Here is a 22,404-nt window from a genome sequence, read left to right on the forward strand (position 1 = left end):
TTGTTTCCCTGTTCTAAAGTTAACACTACAAATGTTGAGATGTACTGCATCTGCAGCAGGCAGGTCTTGAACAAAAAACACCATACCTCTTACAATGTCAGCCCATTCTCCCTTGAACTAATCACATGCCTTCACCATTTTGTTCTGGAAATCCATTGTTCTAACAGGAATAAGTTTATGTTCCGATTTCTTGACTTTGTATACATCCGGACAACCACACAATACACAATCTTTGTCATAACTGAATGTAGTTTCTTTCGATCTAAGTGTGTGCTGAAGATGATGATCCTGTTCAAAGTTTACGTTTGTTGTGATACAGGATTGATCTCGGGTTGGTATAGTCACTTCTGCACTTCACATGGTCAGACTGGCCAGCTGAGACTTATATCTTTGCCTCTGGCTTCGCTGGCTTTCAGGATACCATCACATCCCTTTTGTGTTAATGTAACAGTTCGCTCTCCACCTGACGCTGTTTTTTGGCAAATTACACAGTCATCCATCTTGATGTTTCACTTCAGACTTTATGCAAAAAAATCATCAATAAACCGATCTCACAGTGTAAAACTTGCAGAGCTACACATTTTTAAGAATCATGGTCATGGATATTTGTATGTCGATCATATTATAACATAAATAGGAGTACATTGGCCTATTTTGTGCTTTACATGACAATAATACAAGTACATCGGTATTGAGGTAAAAATCGATCCGCGTTTTTGGCCGGGACAGGGTTTGAACTCTTGTTGTTTGTATAAAAACTTGGACCAATAGTGACATTTAATATGACTATATGATTGATCCATAACATTTATAACTCATTTTGAAAGCATTTGGATGCATTTCTGTTATTTTGTATTTTCACTTGATACAATTTCTGGAATTTAAGGGGGTACGGCTAAACTGTCTCTAAAAATATGTTCCACTATTTTTATTTTGGTAGATTTTCAATATGAATCTCCCAGATGTATAAGGACTTGGAAAAATAATGTCCGAAAACTATTGTAATTTGTTTCGGGTATATCCACAGGGTGCCTGGACTATGGCCACGTTTCATTGAACCCAATGAATGTTTGTGCATCTGCGAGTAACCCCAAAGTGAAATTATCACTCTTATAGGTGAAGTTGGCATAAATTAGAGTAAAAGCCAGAAGTATGAAAGTTATATTAACTGCCATCTACCCACTTCACAATAACCCCTTTGCAGGGGGGTGAAGGGGATGGAAAGGAAAGAAGAAAACAAATAAATAAGTAAATAAAAAAGTTAAATTTTATTCAACTTCAGTTACATGTGCAGCTTCTTTGCTGGTGATATTGCAGATACAAGCAGTGGCCATTGTTTGGTTCACTTCTGTCAGAATGCAACTCCATATGTCAATCAGTTCTCATATATCTATGAGTAATAGAGTGTGGGGCCAGGTGGATAAAGTTAAGACTTCAACCTCTTCAGATTCTAGCAGAGTTTTGGAAATATATTCCTGCCGTTATCTTTTGCTGGTTGCAGCTATGTTCAGAAATGGCACCAGGAGCATGTTTTAGCCTTATATTAATTTTACATTGGAAATTAGGTTCCAACCACAACACCTGAAACTTGTGAGTTCGAAGTGAAAGACACTCAGATGTTTGTTTTTATTTGTAACACATTTGAAAGAGGACAACGAGAATAATGCATTTTGCCCAAATGAAGAGCTGTTTTAGGGTCATGACGATAGTCATGGGACACTCGAGGATTTGCTTTCACAATTTAGCTGCAATGCCACCAACGCATGGCTCTTTGCCGGGGAATGTTGCAAAGAAATGCTACTATGCAGGCAGGCCAAAGTTTTCATCATGATAAACTTGGTCGAAGTTGGAATTTTTTTGAGTTGCAGCACAGCGAGGGGAGGGGAAGAAGAATAAATAAAATAAAATAATTAAAAATTAAAAAATTAACATTCACCACTTGGAATTTGCTTGAAGTCTTCAAAAATTCCAATTATATACACACAAAAGTGTGTGTGTGTGTGTGTGTGTGTGTGTGTGTGTGTGTGTGTGTGTGTGTGTGTGTGTGTGTGTGTGTGTGTGTGTGTGTGTGTGTGTGTGTGTGTGTGTGTGTGTGTGTGTGTGTGTGTGTGTGTGTCAGTGTGTGGGGAGGGAGTCTGTCAGTCAGAATGTGTGTGGGATGGTGTGCATGTGCATGTCACAGTCAGCGTGCGTGTATGTCAGCGTGCTCCATAACTCCAAAACTATGAAACCTAGTAGCCTGAAACTTTGTATGCACACCAAGAAAACTCCAAGGAAGTGCAAGAGTGAAAATTGTGTGTTTAGGTTAATTAAAACACCCCTTTTGAAGATAATTAATGGCCTTATTTAATCATCCCCTTCATCAGGAGGTCCTCGGCCACCTCACTGTCTGAGGTCTTGAGGTGTTTCCTGGGTAACCTTGCTGGGGTCTGAAGCCACGACATTTTTTTGGCCTGCTCAAACTTACCTTCACGAGGAACAGGCTGCAACAATTTCTTCATGGTAAAGTTGTTGTTTGTACTTTCCTCTCATTATCGAATTCCTGTTCATCATAACTACGAATTGCTTGGTATATTACAGTGCTTATAAACATCTGGAGACGTCAGCATTCATGGCTTGACATTCCGGGCATCTGTGGGAGGTGTACATTTAACGTGTTGCTAATCGCGTGCCAAACTAGCCGTTTAACAACCGTTTCGTTTGAGTGCTTGCTTGAGTTTTGGTAAAGTATCCATGCTCTCAAAGGAATATCAATTAAACAGACGTATGTTTCTGCCTGTGTTGGGCCCTGCGGTGCCGAGCGGTTGGTGTCTCGGGAGGTGCAATTAAATTGTTACGGGCCGGAGTTCGGCCGCCAACTGACCGCTCTGAACGGAGCCGCAAGTCAAGTCGGCCCGACTGATCGCCCGGAATATAGATCGCCGCCCGGATAACTCCAAGCGACGGGTCCTTGTACAAGAACCGAAATACGCCAATCGGCAGATCACGTGGTGTAGGGTCGATTGCCAATCTTCAATGTACCTAAATACCCACGTGATCCAACGGCCGGGGTATTCCACCCTCGACGGAACTCGTACGGAACAAACCGCCGAGGCGAGCCTGTCAGTGCTCGATTCCGAGCGGCGTAATCGCCGAGAACAGTCGGTCCAAATGTCCCCCTATTACGGCAAACCAACGGCTTTCTAACTCCCAACACAAGAAATGTTCAGTCAATGAGGGAATGGACACAACGAGCAGGTTTACATTAACACAAGGACATTTATTATAATGAAACACGTCTGCAATTATACAAGCAACAAAAGCACGACAAAAGAACTACAACCGTCTATAACCAATTATTAATGTACAGTCACTTACACAGTTTTACTTACAGGACTCGGCGCCACAACATTAATTTGAAAGAAAAGCAGGAAAAAGACCCCATCAAAGGCAATGGGGTCAGACTGGACCTCTTGGGTCTTTATGGCGTGGGACTTGGCAGACCGAACGAGTCCCACAAGACCGTTGCAGGTTACCTGCACCCTCGTGGTGTCTGGCTTGGGCGACCCGCGGTCAAGCTCGGGCGTTCCGTGTGGCAGGCGAGCTCTCTCTGGCTCTCTCCACATGAACGTGCTTGGGCGACCCGCGATGCTCCTTCCCCACGGCAGCTAGTGTAGCCGTGGTCGAGCTCAGGCCTTCCGTGTGGCAGGCGAGCTCTCTCCGGCTTTCTCCACACGAACGCGCGGTTTGCGCGACATAGCAGGCAAGGCTGCGCCTCCAGCTCGAGTCTCCTTCGCGACGCCCAGACTTCCACGCAGCTCCTTGGCTTCTGGATTCCTCTCGACTCCCCCAACTGCCGAAGAAAAAAGCTCACTCCTCCCACGGGACTCAGCACACGAACTCTGCCACGGGACTCCCACGAACTCAGCCCTACCACGGGACTCTTTACACAGGGCTTTCACGAACTCAACCCTACCACGGGACTCCCACGAACTCTTTTCAAACAAAGAAAAGATGTCCTCTTTATCCTTTGCACCCCCTCCCCCACACCCGGCATGACTCATGCCCTCGTGATCCTCAACCACGGGTGGGAGGGAGTTGTTGATGTCACAGGATGGCAGGGTTCTTCTTCTTCCTCTTTGCAGAAGAAGGGGAGGGACGTCTCCATTGTTTCATTCCCAAACGATTAAATCGATCTGCAGCGCATCTAATCGATCTCTGAACATTTAAACAATGGAAGGCGAGCTATCTAGGGAACATGCACTTATCGACATAGCTGACCAAGGGAACCTGTATGTTGTGTGCAATTGAGTTCCAAATTCGAAACTATTTTTACAGGATATCGTTTTGTTTAGCCTTTCGTGCGATCTCCGAATATAATCCACTCCTCACTGTATGTGTGTGTGTGTGTAATGTGTGTGTGTGTGTTTTTATATATATATATATATATATATATATATATATATATATATATATATATATATATATATATATATAAATAAGGTCCATCTGACCACGTGTTTGCCATGATCTGGTTGTGAAGGCAGAGAGCAGAGATTGACATTTTGTGTTCTGTGCCTTGACATATTTTTTCAATTGAATTTTGCTAATTAGCCTCCGCCATCTTCGAAGATGGATGGAGGTTACTGTTTTCACCCGTTTGTTTGTTATCTTGCCAAAACGAAGTTTTTGCAAGATGTTAGTCAACTTGTATGTTTTGTTTTTTTTGTTTGTCTGTAATCACGTATAAAAAATTCTGCAGAGCACAGTTATCATTGGAAATTTTTGTAACTTCGCATATCAGAGGCCTATAGAGGTCCCTTTCAGCGCACAAAATTTTGAAGGTCAAGGTCAAAGGTCAAGGTCACTTTGTCGCAAAAAAGGGGAGTCGACGAAACCCTTATTTTTTGAGTAATTTTAATCGAATCGTCTCCAAACTTTATGGGAATGTAGTATATGGTCTGGCGCTCAGATGATTAGTTTTTGGTGGTGATTGGCCTTGACCTTCATGGTTAGCGCCTGAGGTTAAACATATTTGACCCCAAGGTCAAATTTTCAAGTTTTAGGAACCATATCGTGTAGTACCTCAAATTGAACACCTCGATGAGTGCCTTCTCGATATGTCAAGCTTGAGACATTTTGACGTCATGAGGCAAACACATTTTTCATGGTTACTCGAGAACAATATTCGTAGCTCGTATCTGCTCTGCTCGTAGGCAGATATTCCTCAAGGAGTCGCTCCTGGTGGAGAGCAGCTCTGTTCACCTCAGTGTGATCTTAAAGAAGTCAACACGTGGGTTTTTATTTGTTTATTTGTGAACAGTATGACTGAAAAACTCCGACGGATTTCGACGAAACTTGGTGGGGGGGTGAGGTTATGGTCCAAGGATCATGCCATTAAATTTTGGACTTGCCCCCCCCCCAAAAAGTTTGAGAAAATTTTTTTTTTTGCATTTCTACATGTTTTAAGTGATTTCCAACCCCCCCCCCCAAAAAAAAAAATTTAGAGAAAAAAATTTTGCAACTTTTTTTTTCAACAAAATTTCGATTTCTTTTTTTGCATTTCTATATGTTTTAAGTGATTTCCAACTCCCCCCCCCCCCCGCCAAAAAAAAATGTTGGAGAAAAGAACTATAACTGTCAGCACTGTTGACATATTTAATGAATAAGATACAAGGTTCACTCGAGTGACCCAGCAGTATTGGCGGCGGAGGTTTTGCACTTGAGTGCTCCCCCTCTAGTTTCCCACTGAATTCCTCTTTCAAAGAACTCTGTTTGAAGGTAAGTCTTTGTGTTTGTCATTTTTATGCATGTGTACGTATATAAACTGCATTAGCATTAGAGAAGTGCATCTGTGTCCGTCTCGCACCCCTCTCTCCCGCATTGAATAGCAACGTTGGGTGAGGTGTCACTCTCCCCACCACCCCTTCCGCTGCCTCTCTCTCCCCCTTTCTCCACCTCACCCCCCACTTTATTGACCCGTTGTATTTGAGAGATATAAATTTATATAATATTCGGTGGCGAAAGAGTTCAACCTTTCCGTAAATAACTTCTCAATTTTTAACTTAACATTTTTAGATGTCTTTAGATTCCCTTCCCATTTTGGAACTTGTGAACAGCAAGTCATGGGATATGCAGTTTGATTATAAAAACACAAAATTGACATTTTTTTTGGAACTTTGTCTTCAAGGAACATTGTTATGATGCCTGATGTTGACTTGATGGTGAGGGTGGCAGGATTGTGATCCTGAAGTCCCGAGTTCAAACTCCGCTCGGCTGTTGAATTAATACTTCTGGCACCCTGCCCTACTTCTGGCACCCTGCCCTACTCACCAAACTCTCTTCCCATGGTATTCAAGGCCATCTCCACTCATGGCTCGCAGACTTCCTCTCCTGTCGCAGTCAACGTGTGGCCCTAAATGGAGTTCTTTCATCCCCTCTTCCTGTGCAGGCTGGAGTTCCTCAAGGTAGCGTTCTGGGCCCTGTTCTTTTTCTGGTTTTTATCAATGATCCTCGGACTCTCTGGAAAATCCTCTATTTTTCTTTGCTGACGACTCCACCCTCTGCCGTACCATCTGTCATCCCTCAGACCGGCAAGCAGCAGCTTCTTCGCTCACTGCAGATCTGGATAAAATCACAAACTGGTCCAACACGTGGAACATGTCTTTCAATCCAGACAAATCTCACTCTCACTATGTCTCTTCGAAAGGACAGTTTACAAAACCCCCCCCATCAACTTTCTCAACAATCCTCTGGAAGAAGTCTTTTCTTTCAAGCTTCTAGGTCTCACTATCTGCCATGACCTTTCCTGGGAAAGTCACATTTCCAACCTCGCCTCAAAAGCCAGTCGCCGACTGGGAATCCTCCGTCGTGCCAAGTCCTTCCTCGGCCCTCTTGAGCTCCTGACCACTTACAAAGCTTTTGTCCGTAGCCTGATGGAGTACTGCTCTCCCCTCTGGGCTGGTGCTCCTGCCTCCCACCTTTCTCGGCTTAACGCTGTCGAAACCAGGGCAGTTAAGATCATCGGCATCTCCCGCAATGAAGCCGAGTCTTTGGGCCTCTCACTCAATCACCGCAGGTTGGTCGGTGGTCTTTCTGTCTTCTACCGTCTCCTCTCCAGCCTTGCCCCCCCCTGCTCTCTCTGCGATTTGTCCCCACCACATTTCCACAGGGCGCTCAAGGTCCGCCAACAACCCCCTTCTGGTAAAACTACCAAAATCACGAATCACTGCTCATCTTCACTCTTTCATTCCTCTTTTTTCCTGCCTTTGGAATAAACTTCCTCACTCTATTCTTTCCCATTCTTCCCTCCAGGCTTTCAAAACAGCTGTTCACCACCACCTCTTATCTTCCCCCATCCAAATCCTCGATCTTTTCTACCCCCGATAATCCACCCAGCCACTTCCTTCATTTCTCCTGCTTTCCTTCCTGAAAGTCCCTGTAATGTCCATCTTCTCTTCGCCATGTTCCCCGTCCCATCCCCATCCCTCTCCCTTCCACAGTTCACCTAATGTGTCTGTTCCCCACTGTTTTGTCCCTTCCACTCCCGCCCCTCTTGTCTCATGCTTCCTTGCTGTGAGTTATGTGTTTGCTCTCATACGAGCCTCGACCAAGGTATACAAAAAAAAAATAAAAAATACCATGTGGGGTCGACTCAGCCTGTCATCTTTCTGAGGTCGGCAAAATGAGTACCAGCTTGCTGGGATGATTGAGCCATTCGAGTGTATTCTGCGTCGGAGTGGCGATCCATCCAGGATTTTGCCCAATAGACTGCTTCAGCAGCACTGATGCTCTGTAGAGTCTGGTCCCAATGGATGGATGGATAGTCTTCTGAACAACATAAATTGTGACAAATGGATGGAGTATTCATCATTTGTTGAACAGAATCCTTGTGCTGCATCTTAAAAGGACAAAATAGTAATTTTTCTGAAAAGTCACCAATCACGATCTTTCAATCTCTCAGCTGTTTCTTTTTTCATGAGGAAAGATTATTGCTGCTTTGCAATGAAGTCTTAATGTTTCTGTTTTTATTGTATTTTAATTAATGCCATCAGCCAAGCTTTCTGGAATTGCATCAACAAATCCACACTGGTCTTTGCGATACTGTCCAAGGTTGCGAGGTTGGTTCACTGATATCCTCGCTATCCACATAGGTTCATAATTCAACTCTTCATATGTATTGCAATGAAAATTGACTTTTTGGGGTTCGGGGGAGGGGGAGAGTTAATTAGTTGATGAGTTATGTCACAATTTGCACGTTTTGTTTGAAGTAGATGTATTGAAAATCCCAATTTAAATCTGCCAAGTTTAAGAGTGCCTTCTCTTTCACCAAAATAATAATAATTATTATTAAAATATTTTTAAATGTGCATGTTCTGAAAGGGCTCAAAGTGGATCAGAAATTAAAATAAAATTCTTGGCAAAGAAAAGTATAATTGGGAAGCCAACCGACCAACATTTTCATGACAACGTGCGTGTGCATACGTGCACGTCAAAAACGGTCATGGAGCCACGAATTGCATGAATACTTGACTGGCCTTTAATACCTTCAACAATCTCAAGAGTTTTCCATATTGCAGGGAGATTGCATGTCTCCTGCATATGAAGAACTTAGATCTCATTTGTTGTGAAATATTTCTTGTCAACAGAATAGCTTCATAAAATAAAGAATGAGGTAACACAAAGGATGACCAACCAATGAATCTTTGTGCACAGCCAAGCTTCATTTCTGATATTTCAGTCACCTTGAACAATACCGAGTCAAAGCTACAGGTACAAAAAAAAAAAAAAAGGGGAACACCTGGTGGCCTGGGTAAATGAGGGGCACCAAGTATATTGAAAGAAATGGCTTCACAAGTGTAGATCATGTGTGAAGTCAATAACATCCCAGCATGCTTAGGGTCATGTATAAAAATACTGCACAGATCTGGTTGCCTATAACTATGGAGAGGATGGAAGCAAGACACTACAGTGACTTTGAAAGAGGGGTGAATGTTGGGGCACGTTTGGCAGGAGCTTAAGTGACAAAGATAGCTCAACTTGCTGATATTTCACAAGCAACGGTGTCTGAGGTGACGTCTTTATCGAACTCCAAAGAAAAGATAATCGGCAAAAGGCAACAGTGAGCGAAAGCGCATACTCCAGGATTATGACATCTGTGTATTAATTTGAAGTGCAAGGCAAAGCAGGCAAGCAACTGAAGATCAACTGAATGCAAATTTCAACCAATGGCGCAAGCAGCCAGTTTCATCAAAAACAGTCTGCCGAGAACTTCACAGAGCGGGATATCAGTCGGGTTGCAGTGCACAAACCACTCATCACACCTGGCAATGCATGTTTGCAAGTCCAGTGGTGCAAAGAGCACAGGCAATGGACTACAGAGCAGTGGATTGTAGTCATCCTTCACCATGTTCTTGACAAATGGAGAAGTGTACATGTGGCACAAACCTAAATACCCTTACAAGCCTGATTGCTTGGTTCCAACAGTGAAAAGTGCTGGTGGTTATGTAATGTTGTGGGGCACATTTTCCTGGCATGGTTTGAGTGCAGCATCCCTTTACTTAGAAGGCAAGGTCAATGCCAATCGCTACTTAATGGTAATGAGTGATCTTCACCCCATGTTGCAACATTTTTTTCCTGCTGGGGGGGGGGGGCGTCTTCCATGACAACCCCCATCCACAGAGCACGTGTAGTCGCTCAATGATTTGATGAGCATGCCACTGATGGTGTATCAAAGCAATACGTCACAACTAACTCAGTCACCAGATCTGAACCCAATCGACCATTTATGGAATATTTTGGAATGATGCTCGAGACAGAGTTTTTCACCTCCATCAAACAGGTGAGTTGATCGACTTTCTCGTGGAAGAATGGTGCCACATCCCTCTTGGAGAATTCCAGATGCTGGTGGACTCTAAGCCAAGGCGTATACAGGCTGTACTGGCCCAATGGCCTATTAAGTGACTTTACATTGACGTTTCCTTTTTTGTCCACTACCTGTACTTGTTGAGCAAAAAATAAAGATAAAAAACAATTCACAAATCTGGTCTCGTTAGTGTTCTCAGTTGGTGGTACCTGTAGCTGTAGCAGTCTGAACACAATTGTACTTTTCTTTTTTTTTCATTGTTTAAGAAGCAAATCATGCAACCAAGTTGTGTTCAAACAAGACAGACACTTCAACCCTCAAATATACTTCAGTGGGTTAGATGAAGAGCCCCCACCAATACTCAAATATCACTGACCTGCCACAGTTGTTAGTCTGACCACTTAAGCACATTTCACCTGAGCCTTTTCTGTTCAGTTGTGCAAGAATTTTCTTCAATAATGTGTATATAAAAAAAAAAAAAAAACAACCAACCAACCTCAGTCCACAGATCAATTATGTGCACTTTTGATACTGGGGATTCACCCACACCTGCACCTCAACTATTGGATTCCACCAAACCTCAGGCTCCAAATATTACAAGCATTTTGGATAAGAAATCCTAAACATGAACGCACGAACAACCCTTCCCCTCTGGCCCAAAGCATCTGCCTACAGGTCTTTGCTCAATCCAAGCCCAAAGGGATCATTTATCCATCCTGCAACATTCTTGATTGCACTTCCAAATGCCATGCTCACCTCAATATAGCTTTATTCCCCTTTCACGTTTGTGCAATCACTTTGTTGAGCCAGTCCTTCCAATACACGGGCCACCTCATTTTGTCCTTTATACACTCACCCACCACTTCTCTCATTATATTTTTGTCCAATGACAGCTCAATTACAACAATTGATGTTCTTTGTTAAAATTCCCCTTGCCTGCTCCACCTCTGTCAGTCAGGTCTTCCATTAGCCTTGGTCTATACATAAAAGAAATGGAGTAAATAACAATGTTCATTTTAAGACTACTTGATTTTCAGAACAATTATACAACCCAGACAAAAAGAAACATTTCTTTCCAATCGTAATTCTCTGCAGACTACTGTAACATGTGTGTACAATTCTTGTATACCAGTTCTAACTGTAGCATTTTTGCCTGGGAAATGTCAACAAAACAAATACAAACTAGAAGGGCACCAAGTCGAGCACTTGCCTCCGCCACGCAATGCCTGATCCATGAGAACATATTGGGCCCATTACATTTTTGAAATGTCATACTACAGATCATTTTTGGCCCCCTCAATGATGAAGAATCACTTTAAAAATTAAATAATCCTCATATCCAGATTCTGACCAAAATTGAATCAATTCTTCCTTGTCACAGACCCATGTCCACCAAGTTTCGTCCGAATCCGTCCACAACTTTTTGAGACAGGGTGCTATACATCATTTTTGGCCCCATCTCTAAAAGGTGAAGAATCACGAACAATTTGAGTAGCCGAATCCAGATCTTCACCAAAATCTAATCAGTTTGTCCTTGTCGCACACCCAACCTGTCCACCAAATTTCATCCAGATCCGTCCACAACTTTTTGAGATATCGTGTACACAAACAGACACGGGTGAAAACACAACCTCCTTCACCTTCGGTGGTGCAGGTAAAAAAGAACAGAAAAATGTTCTCCAAGTAAAACTATTTCCATATAAAAAATGTTACCTATGATGATGTACTTGAAGATGTAGGAGTAGTTATATGGTGGACCAGCCATTCTGCAAGTCTCAGTGACAAAGAATGAACACCAAGCATCAAATGACTCCACCCAGATAAATACTCTGCTGTGGCACAATGAAGAAGAAGAAGAAAAAAAAAATGCTGATTTAAATTTGTCAACATGAAAATATATATTTTATCAAACATTACGTTTCACATGAACTTGGCATACATTTGTACTACAATAAAAAAGGAAAGCAATTCTTTCAACAGGATCATGAAAACAGATGCAGTAAACCAGACATAATTTGACGTCATGACGTCGGTCGATATGCCTGCACCCACATCAAGTCTTTGCTTACTCCAACTTAGACTTAAAACCTCAATAACTAATATGTACGTATATCATAAGTATCAAAGTACATGTACTAGTTTAGTTCAAATCCCAGAGCCAATGGTATTATATCAACAGATGTTTTCTTGTGAACTCTGACCCTTGACCTTCCAGTAACAAATAATTATCTATCATGGAGGCACACTGGTGTAGGTTTATACATACTTGTACTAAGTTTGAATTAAATCCCTTCAGCTGTTCTCAAGCATCACATTTTTACCGAACATGACATGACCTCTGACCTTTTGATGCTAAAATTGAATTAGTTCATTTTTGCATTGGAATATATACTTATTCCAAGTTTGGTCAAAATCCTATCACTGGTTCACAAGTTAGCACAATAACAATTTTTACTGAACAGGATCTCGGACTTTCGACCTCTTTAGTTCGTCTTTACATCATTTAACATACATACTTGTACTAAATTTGACTTCGATCCCTTCGGCCGTTCTTAAATTAGCCAGTAACGAAAACCTATTACAGAAGCACAAACGGACAACCCGAAAACAATGCCTGAAAAGGGGGAGGGGAAGGCGACTTTCCCTTCCCTTGCCCTCTGCTAAAAAAATAAAACAATAAAACTTTTAAAAAAAATAAAAAAAACAACCTCCCATCTCCTTTCTTTCCCTATTTGCTGTGGAGCTCAAAAAATTGCATCATCATACATCAATCTCACCCTCCATAAATTGAATCAAGCAGCACTCCATCAAATAAGTAACCCCCCTCCTCCTCCTCCTCCTCCTCTTCCTCCATCATCATCAACCAAGCAATCTCTTTTGAAAAGAGCCAACACAACATATAATAAAGGAAGCAGGAGACAAGAGGGGGCAAAAGAGGGAAGCACAAAAACAGTAGGGAACAAGGACATCAGATCTTTTGAGGAGAGGGAAGAGGCAAGTTACAAGGGGTAAACAAAATGGACATTACAGGGACTTTCAGAAAGGAAAACGGAATATGAAGGCGATGGTTTTGGGTGGGTTAATGGGGGTAGAAAAGATGATGGTTTTGGATGCGGAAGATATGAGATGGTGGTGAACAGCTGTTTTAAAGACATGGAGGGAAGAGTGGGATTGAAAAGTGTGTGAGAGCCTGTTTGAGGCAGATTTAAAAATATATATATATATATATATATATATATATATATATATATATATATATATATATATATATAAAAAAAAGGAAAGTCAAGGTGGACAGTCATTCTAGATTTTGCCAGTTTCACCAGAAAGGGGGTTGCTGGCAGACCTTGAGCACCCTGCAGAAATATTAAAGGGACAGAACACAGAGCATGGGGTGCATGGATGAAGAGGAGTCGATAGAAGACAGAGACCACTGACCTACCTGTGGTGAGTGTGTGAAAGACACAAAGATTCAGATTCATCGCAGGAGATCCTAAAAGCCTTGGTTTCCACAGCGTGAAGCCGAACTAGATGGATGTGAGGCAGAAGCACAAGCCCAAAGGAGAGAGCAGTACTCCATCAAGCTGCGGATGAAAGCTTTGTATGAGGTTAAGAGCTCAGGTGCGCCAAGGAAGGGCTTTGCATGACGGATGATGCCCAGTGACTTTGCTCGGAAATGTGTCTTTCTCAGGAAAGATCATGGCAGATAGTGAGACCCAAAAGCTTGAATGACAGGACTTCAAGAGGATTGTTTAGAAAGTAGGTTGGGGGGGGGGGTTCCATATGGTCCTTTCAGGGAGACTGTGTGTGTATACGTGTGAGATGCGTCAGGATTGAAGGTGATGTTCCAAGTGTTTAACCAGTTTGTGATTTTATCCAGCTCTGCAGAGTGAAGAGGCTGCTGCCTGCCAGCGAGAGAGCGAGAGAACAGGGCCCAGAACACTGCTTTGAGGAACACCAGCCTGGACAGGAAGATGAGAGAACTACATGAAGAGCAACGTGTTGACTGACAGGAGAGGAAGTCCACAAGCCACAAGTGGAGATTGCCTTGGATACCACAAGAGAGTTTGGTGAGCAGGGCAGGGTGCCAGACCTTATCAAAAGCTCAAGATACGTCTTGGAGGCTCTGATTTCATGCCTGGCATTGAGGACCTCTATCCATTGTTGGGACAGCAGAAGCAGCATGTCTATGGTAGAGTGACCTCATTGCAATCCAAATTGATGATCAGAAATCAAGCCATGGAGAAGAGGAAGGATTTAATGTTGGAAGCAATGATCGATTCCATGACCTTGTTGATTGGTCTAAACTGTTATTGCACCTTTTTTATGCAGAGTGATAATGTTTGCAGATTTCCAAGCAGATGGAAGATGACAATGAACACATGAGGGTGAATAGAACATAGAGGGGGTGGTGCAAGAGCAGCAGAACAGGTTTTTAGGACACATGGGCTGATGCCGTCTGGACCGGTTGCAGAATCCGAGTTGGGATTTCACAGCAAACACTCCACCTTATCAGGAGAAAAGAACACACTGTCCAGGTAAAGCAGGGTGCGACAAAGGTGGGTACAGAATGCAATGGGTTTGGGACACAAGATTTAGAAGCAAACAGTTTAGGCATTCAGCCTTTTCATGTGCAGCGTCAGCTGTGCAGCCATTTGAAGTAGGGGAGGAGATGGAGGGGGGGACATACACCAAAAAAGAGATTCAACTAGACACCACCAGGAATTGAAGGAGGGAGACAGATTTGAGAGTTCAGTCTTGAGATGTGAAAGATGTCGTTTCCTGGCTCTCCTGAGTAACACAACATGCGTGCACACACGCACATGTTCCAACCCTTGAGAAAGGAACTGAGATAGTCTTCAGTTGGATTTGCCTTCCATGAAGCAAAGGTAAGTTGTTTCAAGACAACTGCATCACCACAAGCTTCAGTGTACCATGGGCGGGAGGAAGAATAAGACAACTGAAGACGAGATGGAATAAATCTGTGCATGAGAGAGCAAATTTCTTTGAAAGAATACCAATGATGAGTTGATGTCAGAGAAAGTAGAAAAGGGAGACCAGTTGAGAAGTTTGATGGCTGCTTGAAGTCCCTGCCAGTCATCCTGAATGAAATGGCCGACTTCAGCACTGAGGTGGTTCTCTGAGAATGGCTAGAGATGTCTATTTTTAACAAGCATGTGGTCAGATGAACCGATTGGAGCAGAACAGCAGACATTAGCAAGGAATTGGTCAAAATCAAATCCAAAAGAGATGGAGTACCATTGGCTGAGATCTGGGTCAGGAAGTCAACAGATAGTTTCAGTCCCAATGAGTCACAGAAGTCCTTTGCTGAGGTGCCATGACAGGTGAGAGGGGTACCCACACCCAGCCAACTAGCATGACAATTTAAATCACCACACATGAGGAAGAGAGAGTTGGGAGGAGTGGATAGAAGTTGGTCCATGTTTTCAGCGAGTGACAGGTAATTGGAGTCATCACTGTTTGGTGGGCGGCACAACACACATATGAATATGTGGTGAGAGGAGGGGAAGCCAAAGCCAGAGGTAGTCCTGGGTGTGTGGTGCAGTGCATGGAGAGTGAGGAATAGAGAACTCCGAGGGTAGGACGAGGGAGGTAGGGAGAGCTGTTGGCAGTGTGTAGGGGAGAGATAGACAGCAGGGGTGTGTGTGCACATGTATATGTATACATATATATAAATAAATAAATAAAGAAAAACAGGGGAGGTGTTATGCCTGGTGTTGGGCTTGGGATCCGAGGATCCCGAGTTCAAATCCCACTCGGTTATTGAATTAATACCAGGTGAGGTTATGTCGGCCTGTCATCCTTCCGAGGTCGGCAAAATGAGTGCCAGCATGCTGGTATAGTGTGCCAGCATGGCGACCCGTCCAGGATTGAACCCAATAGCCAAGGAGACTGCGAAGGCACCACCAACGTTCTGCATAGAGTATGGTCCCAATGTATGGATGGAGTGTTAGATTTGAGAAGGTAGGGTGAGAATTGGCAAGCGAAAGGAGGTTTCAGAAGGAAGAAGCTTGGAGGAGGTGGTAGTGGAGGGAAGGAGTAGGAGGAAGGTCATGATGGAATTTGGGTAGGCGGGAGTTGAGTGAGGGGACATGTGGTGGGATGCAGGTAAGAGATAGGGTCGCTCAAATACGGGCAAGTAGAAGTAGAGGAAAGAACAGACAGGGAAAGGTTTGACACTGAAGATGGACAAAGAGAATGATTGATGGAAAACGAACAGCGTTGCAAACTGGGGTTCTTGAGAATTTCAAGTCAGAGATGCGTCAAAAAACGTTAAGGGAGGGGTGGAATAATGGCGAGTTAAGAGAACGGAGAAAGGAAAAGCTGGAAGAGTTGGAATTTTTTGGGGGAATGATTGAAGGATCGAGTTGAAAGCAGCCTTTTGAAGAAGAGGAGTGAAGTATAAAATAGATGATGTAACATGGAGAAAGAGAAAGTTGAAACATTAAAAAAAAATTTAAGGAATACATCCATATTGCCCAATTGGGTGGAGCATAGCTTGAACAAGATTGTGGAGGTTTATCTAAGCAATTTGTTAGTATGGGAGGAAGCAGTATTTGTTTTTTTTTGTTGCTTGGAAAAAAAAAAAAAATTATGGTTAGGTACAAGAGAGGGGCAGCATAAAGGAAAAAGGTTGAAGAAAAGATTGTGATGGTGTATGGTGAATACCTTAACTATCAGTGGATTGGCAAACAGGAGGAAGAGGAAGTCTTGTGGTTATGGGAGGTGTAAGGTGAGGGATTTTTTTATTTTTTTAAATATATTTGAAGACATTAAACAGAGGTTATAAATGGGAAGGAACCGAGGTGAAAATAAAAAAGCTGAAGGTTATTTATTTATTTGTATGTACAGCCTGCGGCTCCTTGGCTGCATAATTTCCTGGGGGCTTGGCTGTGCTGTTGCTGTGCCCCTTTACCAGCACGAGAGTTTACTTTACCAGCACTCATTTCACTGACCTCAGAAGGATGGCAGGAGAGTCAACCCACCTGGTGTTAATTCAATAGTTGACAGGGACTTGAACTCAAGACCCTAAGATCTTAAGCCAGCCACCCTAACCATTAAGCCAACATCAGGCTAAGCTGAAGGTAATGAAGATAAAAGAAATTAAAAAGATCATGCACCGGAGGTGCATACAAATAAGGAAATGGTTAGGCCTCCATCCCAAAATGAAAGTCCAATTAATACACAAATTGGCACACGTTTTGAAACAAAACCGAAGTAGGAAGAAAAAAAAACAATTGAATTTAAAAAAAAAATTATAAACCAGTAAATACGGACACAACGAAATAATAAAAACACGACAAAAAACGATCTGGAAAACTTATCTTGATAAAGTGGGCAGAGACGATGAAGAACACAACAGAAGCTCAAGAACCAGAACCCAAACGTCCAATAAAAATCTTTGTTTTAAGTGACTGTTTCCCTATCCTGCTCTATACATGAAACCAATATGTTCTACTATGAATACAGTCTTTCAAATTAGGGGAAGAAGGAAAAGGGGGGCATTATTTTTGTTTTAACCTTTAGCCACATTCAGACATAATACAATAATTGAAGGGGTACCCAGTGCTGTTGTCATCCGATTGGCATGTTGAAGAAGTCAAATTTTGGGTTTCCCCCCCCCCTTTTTTGTGGGGGCCTTATGTAGAGAGAACTTTAAAGATTTAGTGCGTACGAGAGGGTATTCGTTGCTCAACAATCCCAATTAAACAAGCTCTGGAGTATTGCTCATTCAAATTTGGTTATGGTGATGAAGCATCAAATCTGTGATTATCAAAGTAAGGATTTACAATAATTTTTTTTAAACAACTATTTGGCCAAATTCTGCAGACCAGTTGATGGTAAGTGCGCTGGCAGGATGGCCAAGCATCTAAACCATATAAGCCTGGGTTCAAATCTCAACCCAGCTAGAAACCATCATCCCGGTGTTCTCCTGGCAGGACAATACACCAATGAGTATCCGTCCCTCGGATGGGCGCGAGGCTGGGTGCCCGGTCTGCTGGAATTAGTTGGTGGACGTTAAAAGGCCTGACCATGTCCTCAAAGAGTGGGTGAGCTATCGCCAGCACCCTGGCAAAAAATAAAAATCCAAAATTGCTGCCCTGAACTCACATTCCCCCCCCCCCCAATCTCAAGGGAACGAAGTACAAAATGGTCAACTCCCAAGGGGGGGGGGTCACTATACCGCTTAGTTGGGCATGAGTAGTTAGTAGTGCTACTCATAGAAATAGTGTCATGGAGGCCAAATACGAACGGTATCCTTTCGATAAGTTTAAAAAAGGACCTATGTCATGACTTCCATGAGCTTTAGACGCTGTTGATTTTTAATTAAAAATAATGAATTAATAGATGTAGATAGATAAATAAAAAAAATAAAACATTTAACATGGGGGAACATGTCTGACGCAGCAAGCAATCATCCTGAACATGACAAGTTCCATAAACTTATGGAGGCAATCATCATACACCATCAGACCAGGAATAACCTGCAATCAGAAAACAAATGTCGGCTTCATCTGTTAAAATATTTAAACAGATGGGTCAAAGCTTTGTATACAGAACGTGGTTATGAAGATAGGTCCATTTGGACAATAAAAAGGCCTTTGCAAGCAGCACTCATAAAAGGTTGTCCAAACATTTATATATTTACAACATGGAACAAGAGGTTGCCTGCGACTCTGAATTGTCAATTAACAGAAATACTGACAAGAGTCATGTTAGGATCTCCATCCACATGAGGAAACATCGCAAGAGGTATACCTTAAAGTAGCGTGCTGGGACAGTACTACTGGGCTTGTGCGCAGATGACACGGTATGCTCAGCAATAAAGTTTCATCCAGACTTCCGATAAAATCTCTAAAATTCCATACCAACATCCCGAGATTAAACAAAGTTAAGTCAGACATCGATGGTTTGTCACATTCGGCCAAGTGAAAGGCAAAGTCAGAGTTTGCCGAATATCCGCCGGGCTAGAACACTTGCTCGAGTTGATCACAGCAAAGATCATGACCATAGACTCCAACAAAATCAGTTTGAATGAAAAGTGCGTTTCGAGAAAGCAAATGGGATGTTCATTCAAATTGTGCCTTAAAAGCATGGAAGCGCAACCCAACATCATGGGTCCATGGTATACCATGCAGACAAGCAACAACAGTAACCAATTAACTTAAAAGGGGCTATAAAACAAGCACCAAATGACCCCCAGATTGATCAAACAAAACTCTAAAGCAACAATTAACTGTCACTCTGGCATTTTGCATGCAGGGCGGCGTCAGCCGTCCATCTGGTGGATGTTAAGGTGGAAGACATCATGCCAGCACCGGTCGTCGGTGGACGTTTAAAAAAAAAAGAAAAAAGAAAAAAAAAAGAAGTTCCAAAGCGTCCTTCACGAGCAAGTCTGCGAGTTCTCACCCGCTTCTTAAGAAATTACAAATTCCTGCCCGGAATGACTCCTGGGGAAGGCAAAGACAAACATTCACCAAATATTACAGCCTTGGACGTGACAATCAATTCAGCACTTTCTCATTTCACAAACAGCAAACTCCGGCGGACGAGGGCAAGCAAGCTGTGTGCCCCTTCTGCTTTTCCCTGATCACATGTCAATGATGCACAATTTATGTTCTCCCTCGGTGGGATCAACCAAAAGAGCACAACTATAAATAGATAAATTAAATAATATTTTTCAAACTCAAACGTCATCATTAGCATAGAAAAAGGAAATAGTGATTTATCTTTTTTTTTTTTTTTTTTTTTTTTTACAATCAAGTACCACTAAACAGCAACCTGGTATTACCATGTAAACACACACACACACACACACACACACACACACACACACACACACACACACACACACACACACACACACACACACACACACACACACACACACAAAAGTTTAAACCCGAGTAGACACATCCGTTGAAACACCAATTAAACGAATATTCGTGGATAATGGATCAATGTTTACCCAACGCCAATTAAAAGGAATACTCGACTCATGGATTTGAACTTGTACGTTTTCTCAGCAGAGCACGACGAGACGTCCATTTCGATGGGAACCGTATTAAACGATCCATTTCCTGACATGATACCAAGCCCACCCACCGCTCTACCCCAGAAAAAGGGGACAAAGATGACCATTCAATAAAAAAAAAGAGCAAGGACACGGAGAAACAAGAAAATAAACAAATCACAGCGCCATTATTTCTTGGCCACTTGAAGCACGCTCTCCATCCTGTCGCGTGTATTTAACGAACGAGTCATAGTTTACGAGGATTGTAACTCATGATCATCAACCATCAAATAATTTAATAAAGATGGCAGAGGTCACATAAGCCACCGCCCATCCGTGACGCTCCAAACGAGCACAGTCGGTGTAATCCAACCAACACCAGGACGGTAATTGTTAAAAAAAAAAAACAAACAAACAAAAAAAAACCATCGAATCGAATCTAACAACAAGGCATCGACTCCGGACGGGCCTCGACAATCCCATCGCCACGTTCCCTCGACTAGCCATCGTCGGATAATTGTGTTTGCGGCAAACGAGGCACCAAGAGCGACTACTTTGGGTAAAACGTCTCTCCCTCAACAAGAAAAAAAAATACAAATGAAAATCTCAACAAGCCGGATCGAGGCCCGAGTCGATACAAAACGTGAACAGGAGGGTAAATAACAACAACGAGGAGGAAAAAAACAAAGACGCCTTACGTGCCTCAGCTCGGAGAGACAAAGTGCCGAACGCAAACGAGGCGGTTAACACGGCTGTCAGCACACGAAAGCTGGAAGGGTAAGATTGAATGTTCGACACCTACCCGCTTCCGGCTCTGCAGTCAAAATGGCGACGCCGTAACGGGGTTTCCCGTCAACAAACACCAGGGGGGGGGGAATAAATAAATATATATCCAAAGTTCGAGCAAGATCGTCACGCGGCGAAGTTAATCGTTCCATGATTTTCGAGTCGCGTCCAATTTTTGCACGATGTTAATTAACTACGCACTTGAGATCGAAACGCCTCACGTTCATAAAATAATCGGGATGTTCAGAACGACCGACTGAATGTGTGCTTATACACCGTTCGAACGACTACTTCAACGATTTGTTTTTCTCTTCATCATGAACAGTCAGTAACAACTACCACACACAAACGGACGAGTTACCTTTACACGAAGCACGTATAATAAGAAGCGATGTTTGATTGCTCTCGTTGGATGTTAACACGAATTTACACGAATCAGGTGACGTCAGACGAGCAACATGTGATCACGCTGATTACGTGCTGTTGTTTTGTACGGTGTAAATTCATGTTTAAAGCATGGGGACACGTTTAGTGAGAATGTTGTCATTATTGCTTCAAAGTTTGGTTGAAAAGCTTTTATTGAAGATTGCTTCATTCATGGCAACTTGTGCGGGCCCGTACGTGCAAAAAAAAAAAGAATTGTGACGTCAATCGTGACGTCATCACACCGTGTCCTGTCATTGGTTTGGTAAATAAATGGCCATAACTTGGGAACTACTTGTCCGATTAATATCAAACCTTGAAAAGGCACATCCACAGGGCCCCAGCAATATACCTGGCAAGTTTCAATGAGATCGGACCAGTGGTTGGCGAGAAACAGCGGTCGCAGACAGACACACGCACGCACACACACACAGAGATTGCTGGAATTATAGATAGATAATCATGGTCACATTAATATTACAAACAGACGTGTCCAAAGTTCATACCCCAGCTGTAAACTGGGTGTCCCATCTGCCGGAATTAATTGGTGGACGTTAAAAATCCCACAATGTCCTTAGCAAAGAGTAGGCGAGCTATCGCTGGCACCCTGAACAAATTACAAATTCCGTCCATAACTACTGTTGGAAGGCAATGGCAAACCACCTGTTGTATCATGTTCGTACATTTATGACGAGAAAATACCGCCTGTCGCCTCACTGACGGGAATACTAAAGCGGGGAGGGGGGTAGTTTAAAAAGGAGGGGGAGAAAGAGAGAGGGGGGAGACTGAGGAGATGTGGGGGAGCGGGGAGGGAGAGAGAGTGAGAAAAGGGGACAGCGAGAAGTGAGAGGAAGGGAAGGCAGACGTGTAGTGGAGCGTTAATTCTGATTCATTCTGTCACATTAAAATGATTCTGCATAGAATAACAGTGAAGATGGAAAGAAAATAATGTCTGAAATCCATTTTCTACCGGTCATACTATAAACGCTGCCCGGACATGAACACCGCCCAAACACGTTCGGAGACAAACACCACCCAAACACCTTCGGAGACAAACACGGCCCAAACACGTTCAGAGACAAACACCGCCCAAACACGTCGGAGACAAACACCGCCCAAACACGTTCGGAGACAAACACCGCCCAAACACGTTCGGAGACAAACACCGCCCAAACACGTTCGGAGACAAACACCGCCCAAACACCTTCGGAGACAAACACCGCCCAAACACGTTCGGAGACAAACACCGCCCAAACACGTTCGGAGACAAACACCGCCCAAACACGTTCGGAGACAAACACCGCCCAAACACGTT

General features: G+C 43.0%; 1 protein-coding gene across 5 annotated transcripts in view; it reads right to left on the reverse strand.

Annotated features, from left to right (window-relative positions):
* RAB14 (RAB14, member RAS oncogene family) overlaps window positions 1-20,812 on the reverse strand; it is a 50,084-nt gene extending 29,272 nt beyond the window's left edge. The window contains exons 1-2 of one of the 5 annotated variants that reach the window (XM_085882470.1): window positions 20,683-20,812; window positions 11,558-11,676 (exon numbers count right to left, since the gene is read on the reverse strand). In XM_085882470.1, the coding sequence (XP_085738596.1) occupies window positions 11,558-11,609 (52 nt within the window). In that variant the 5' untranslated portion in view covers window positions 11,610-11,676; window positions 20,683-20,812. Of the gene's footprint in view, window positions 1-11,557; window positions 11,677-20,578 lie in introns of all 5 variants that reach the window. The other 4 variants (XM_085882471.1, XM_085882472.1, XM_085882474.1 and 1 more) reach the window with 4 other exon arrangements.
* Between the last annotated feature and the right edge of the window lie 1,592 nt (window positions 20,813-22,404).

The sequence above is a fragment of the Eptatretus burgeri genome, chromosome 5, assembly GCF_056783735.1.
Source record: "Eptatretus burgeri isolate ZD-2024b chromosome 5, Ebu_testis_v1, whole genome shotgun sequence".
Taxonomy (NCBI): domain Eukaryota; kingdom Metazoa; phylum Chordata; class Myxini; order Myxiniformes; family Myxinidae; genus Eptatretus; species Eptatretus burgeri.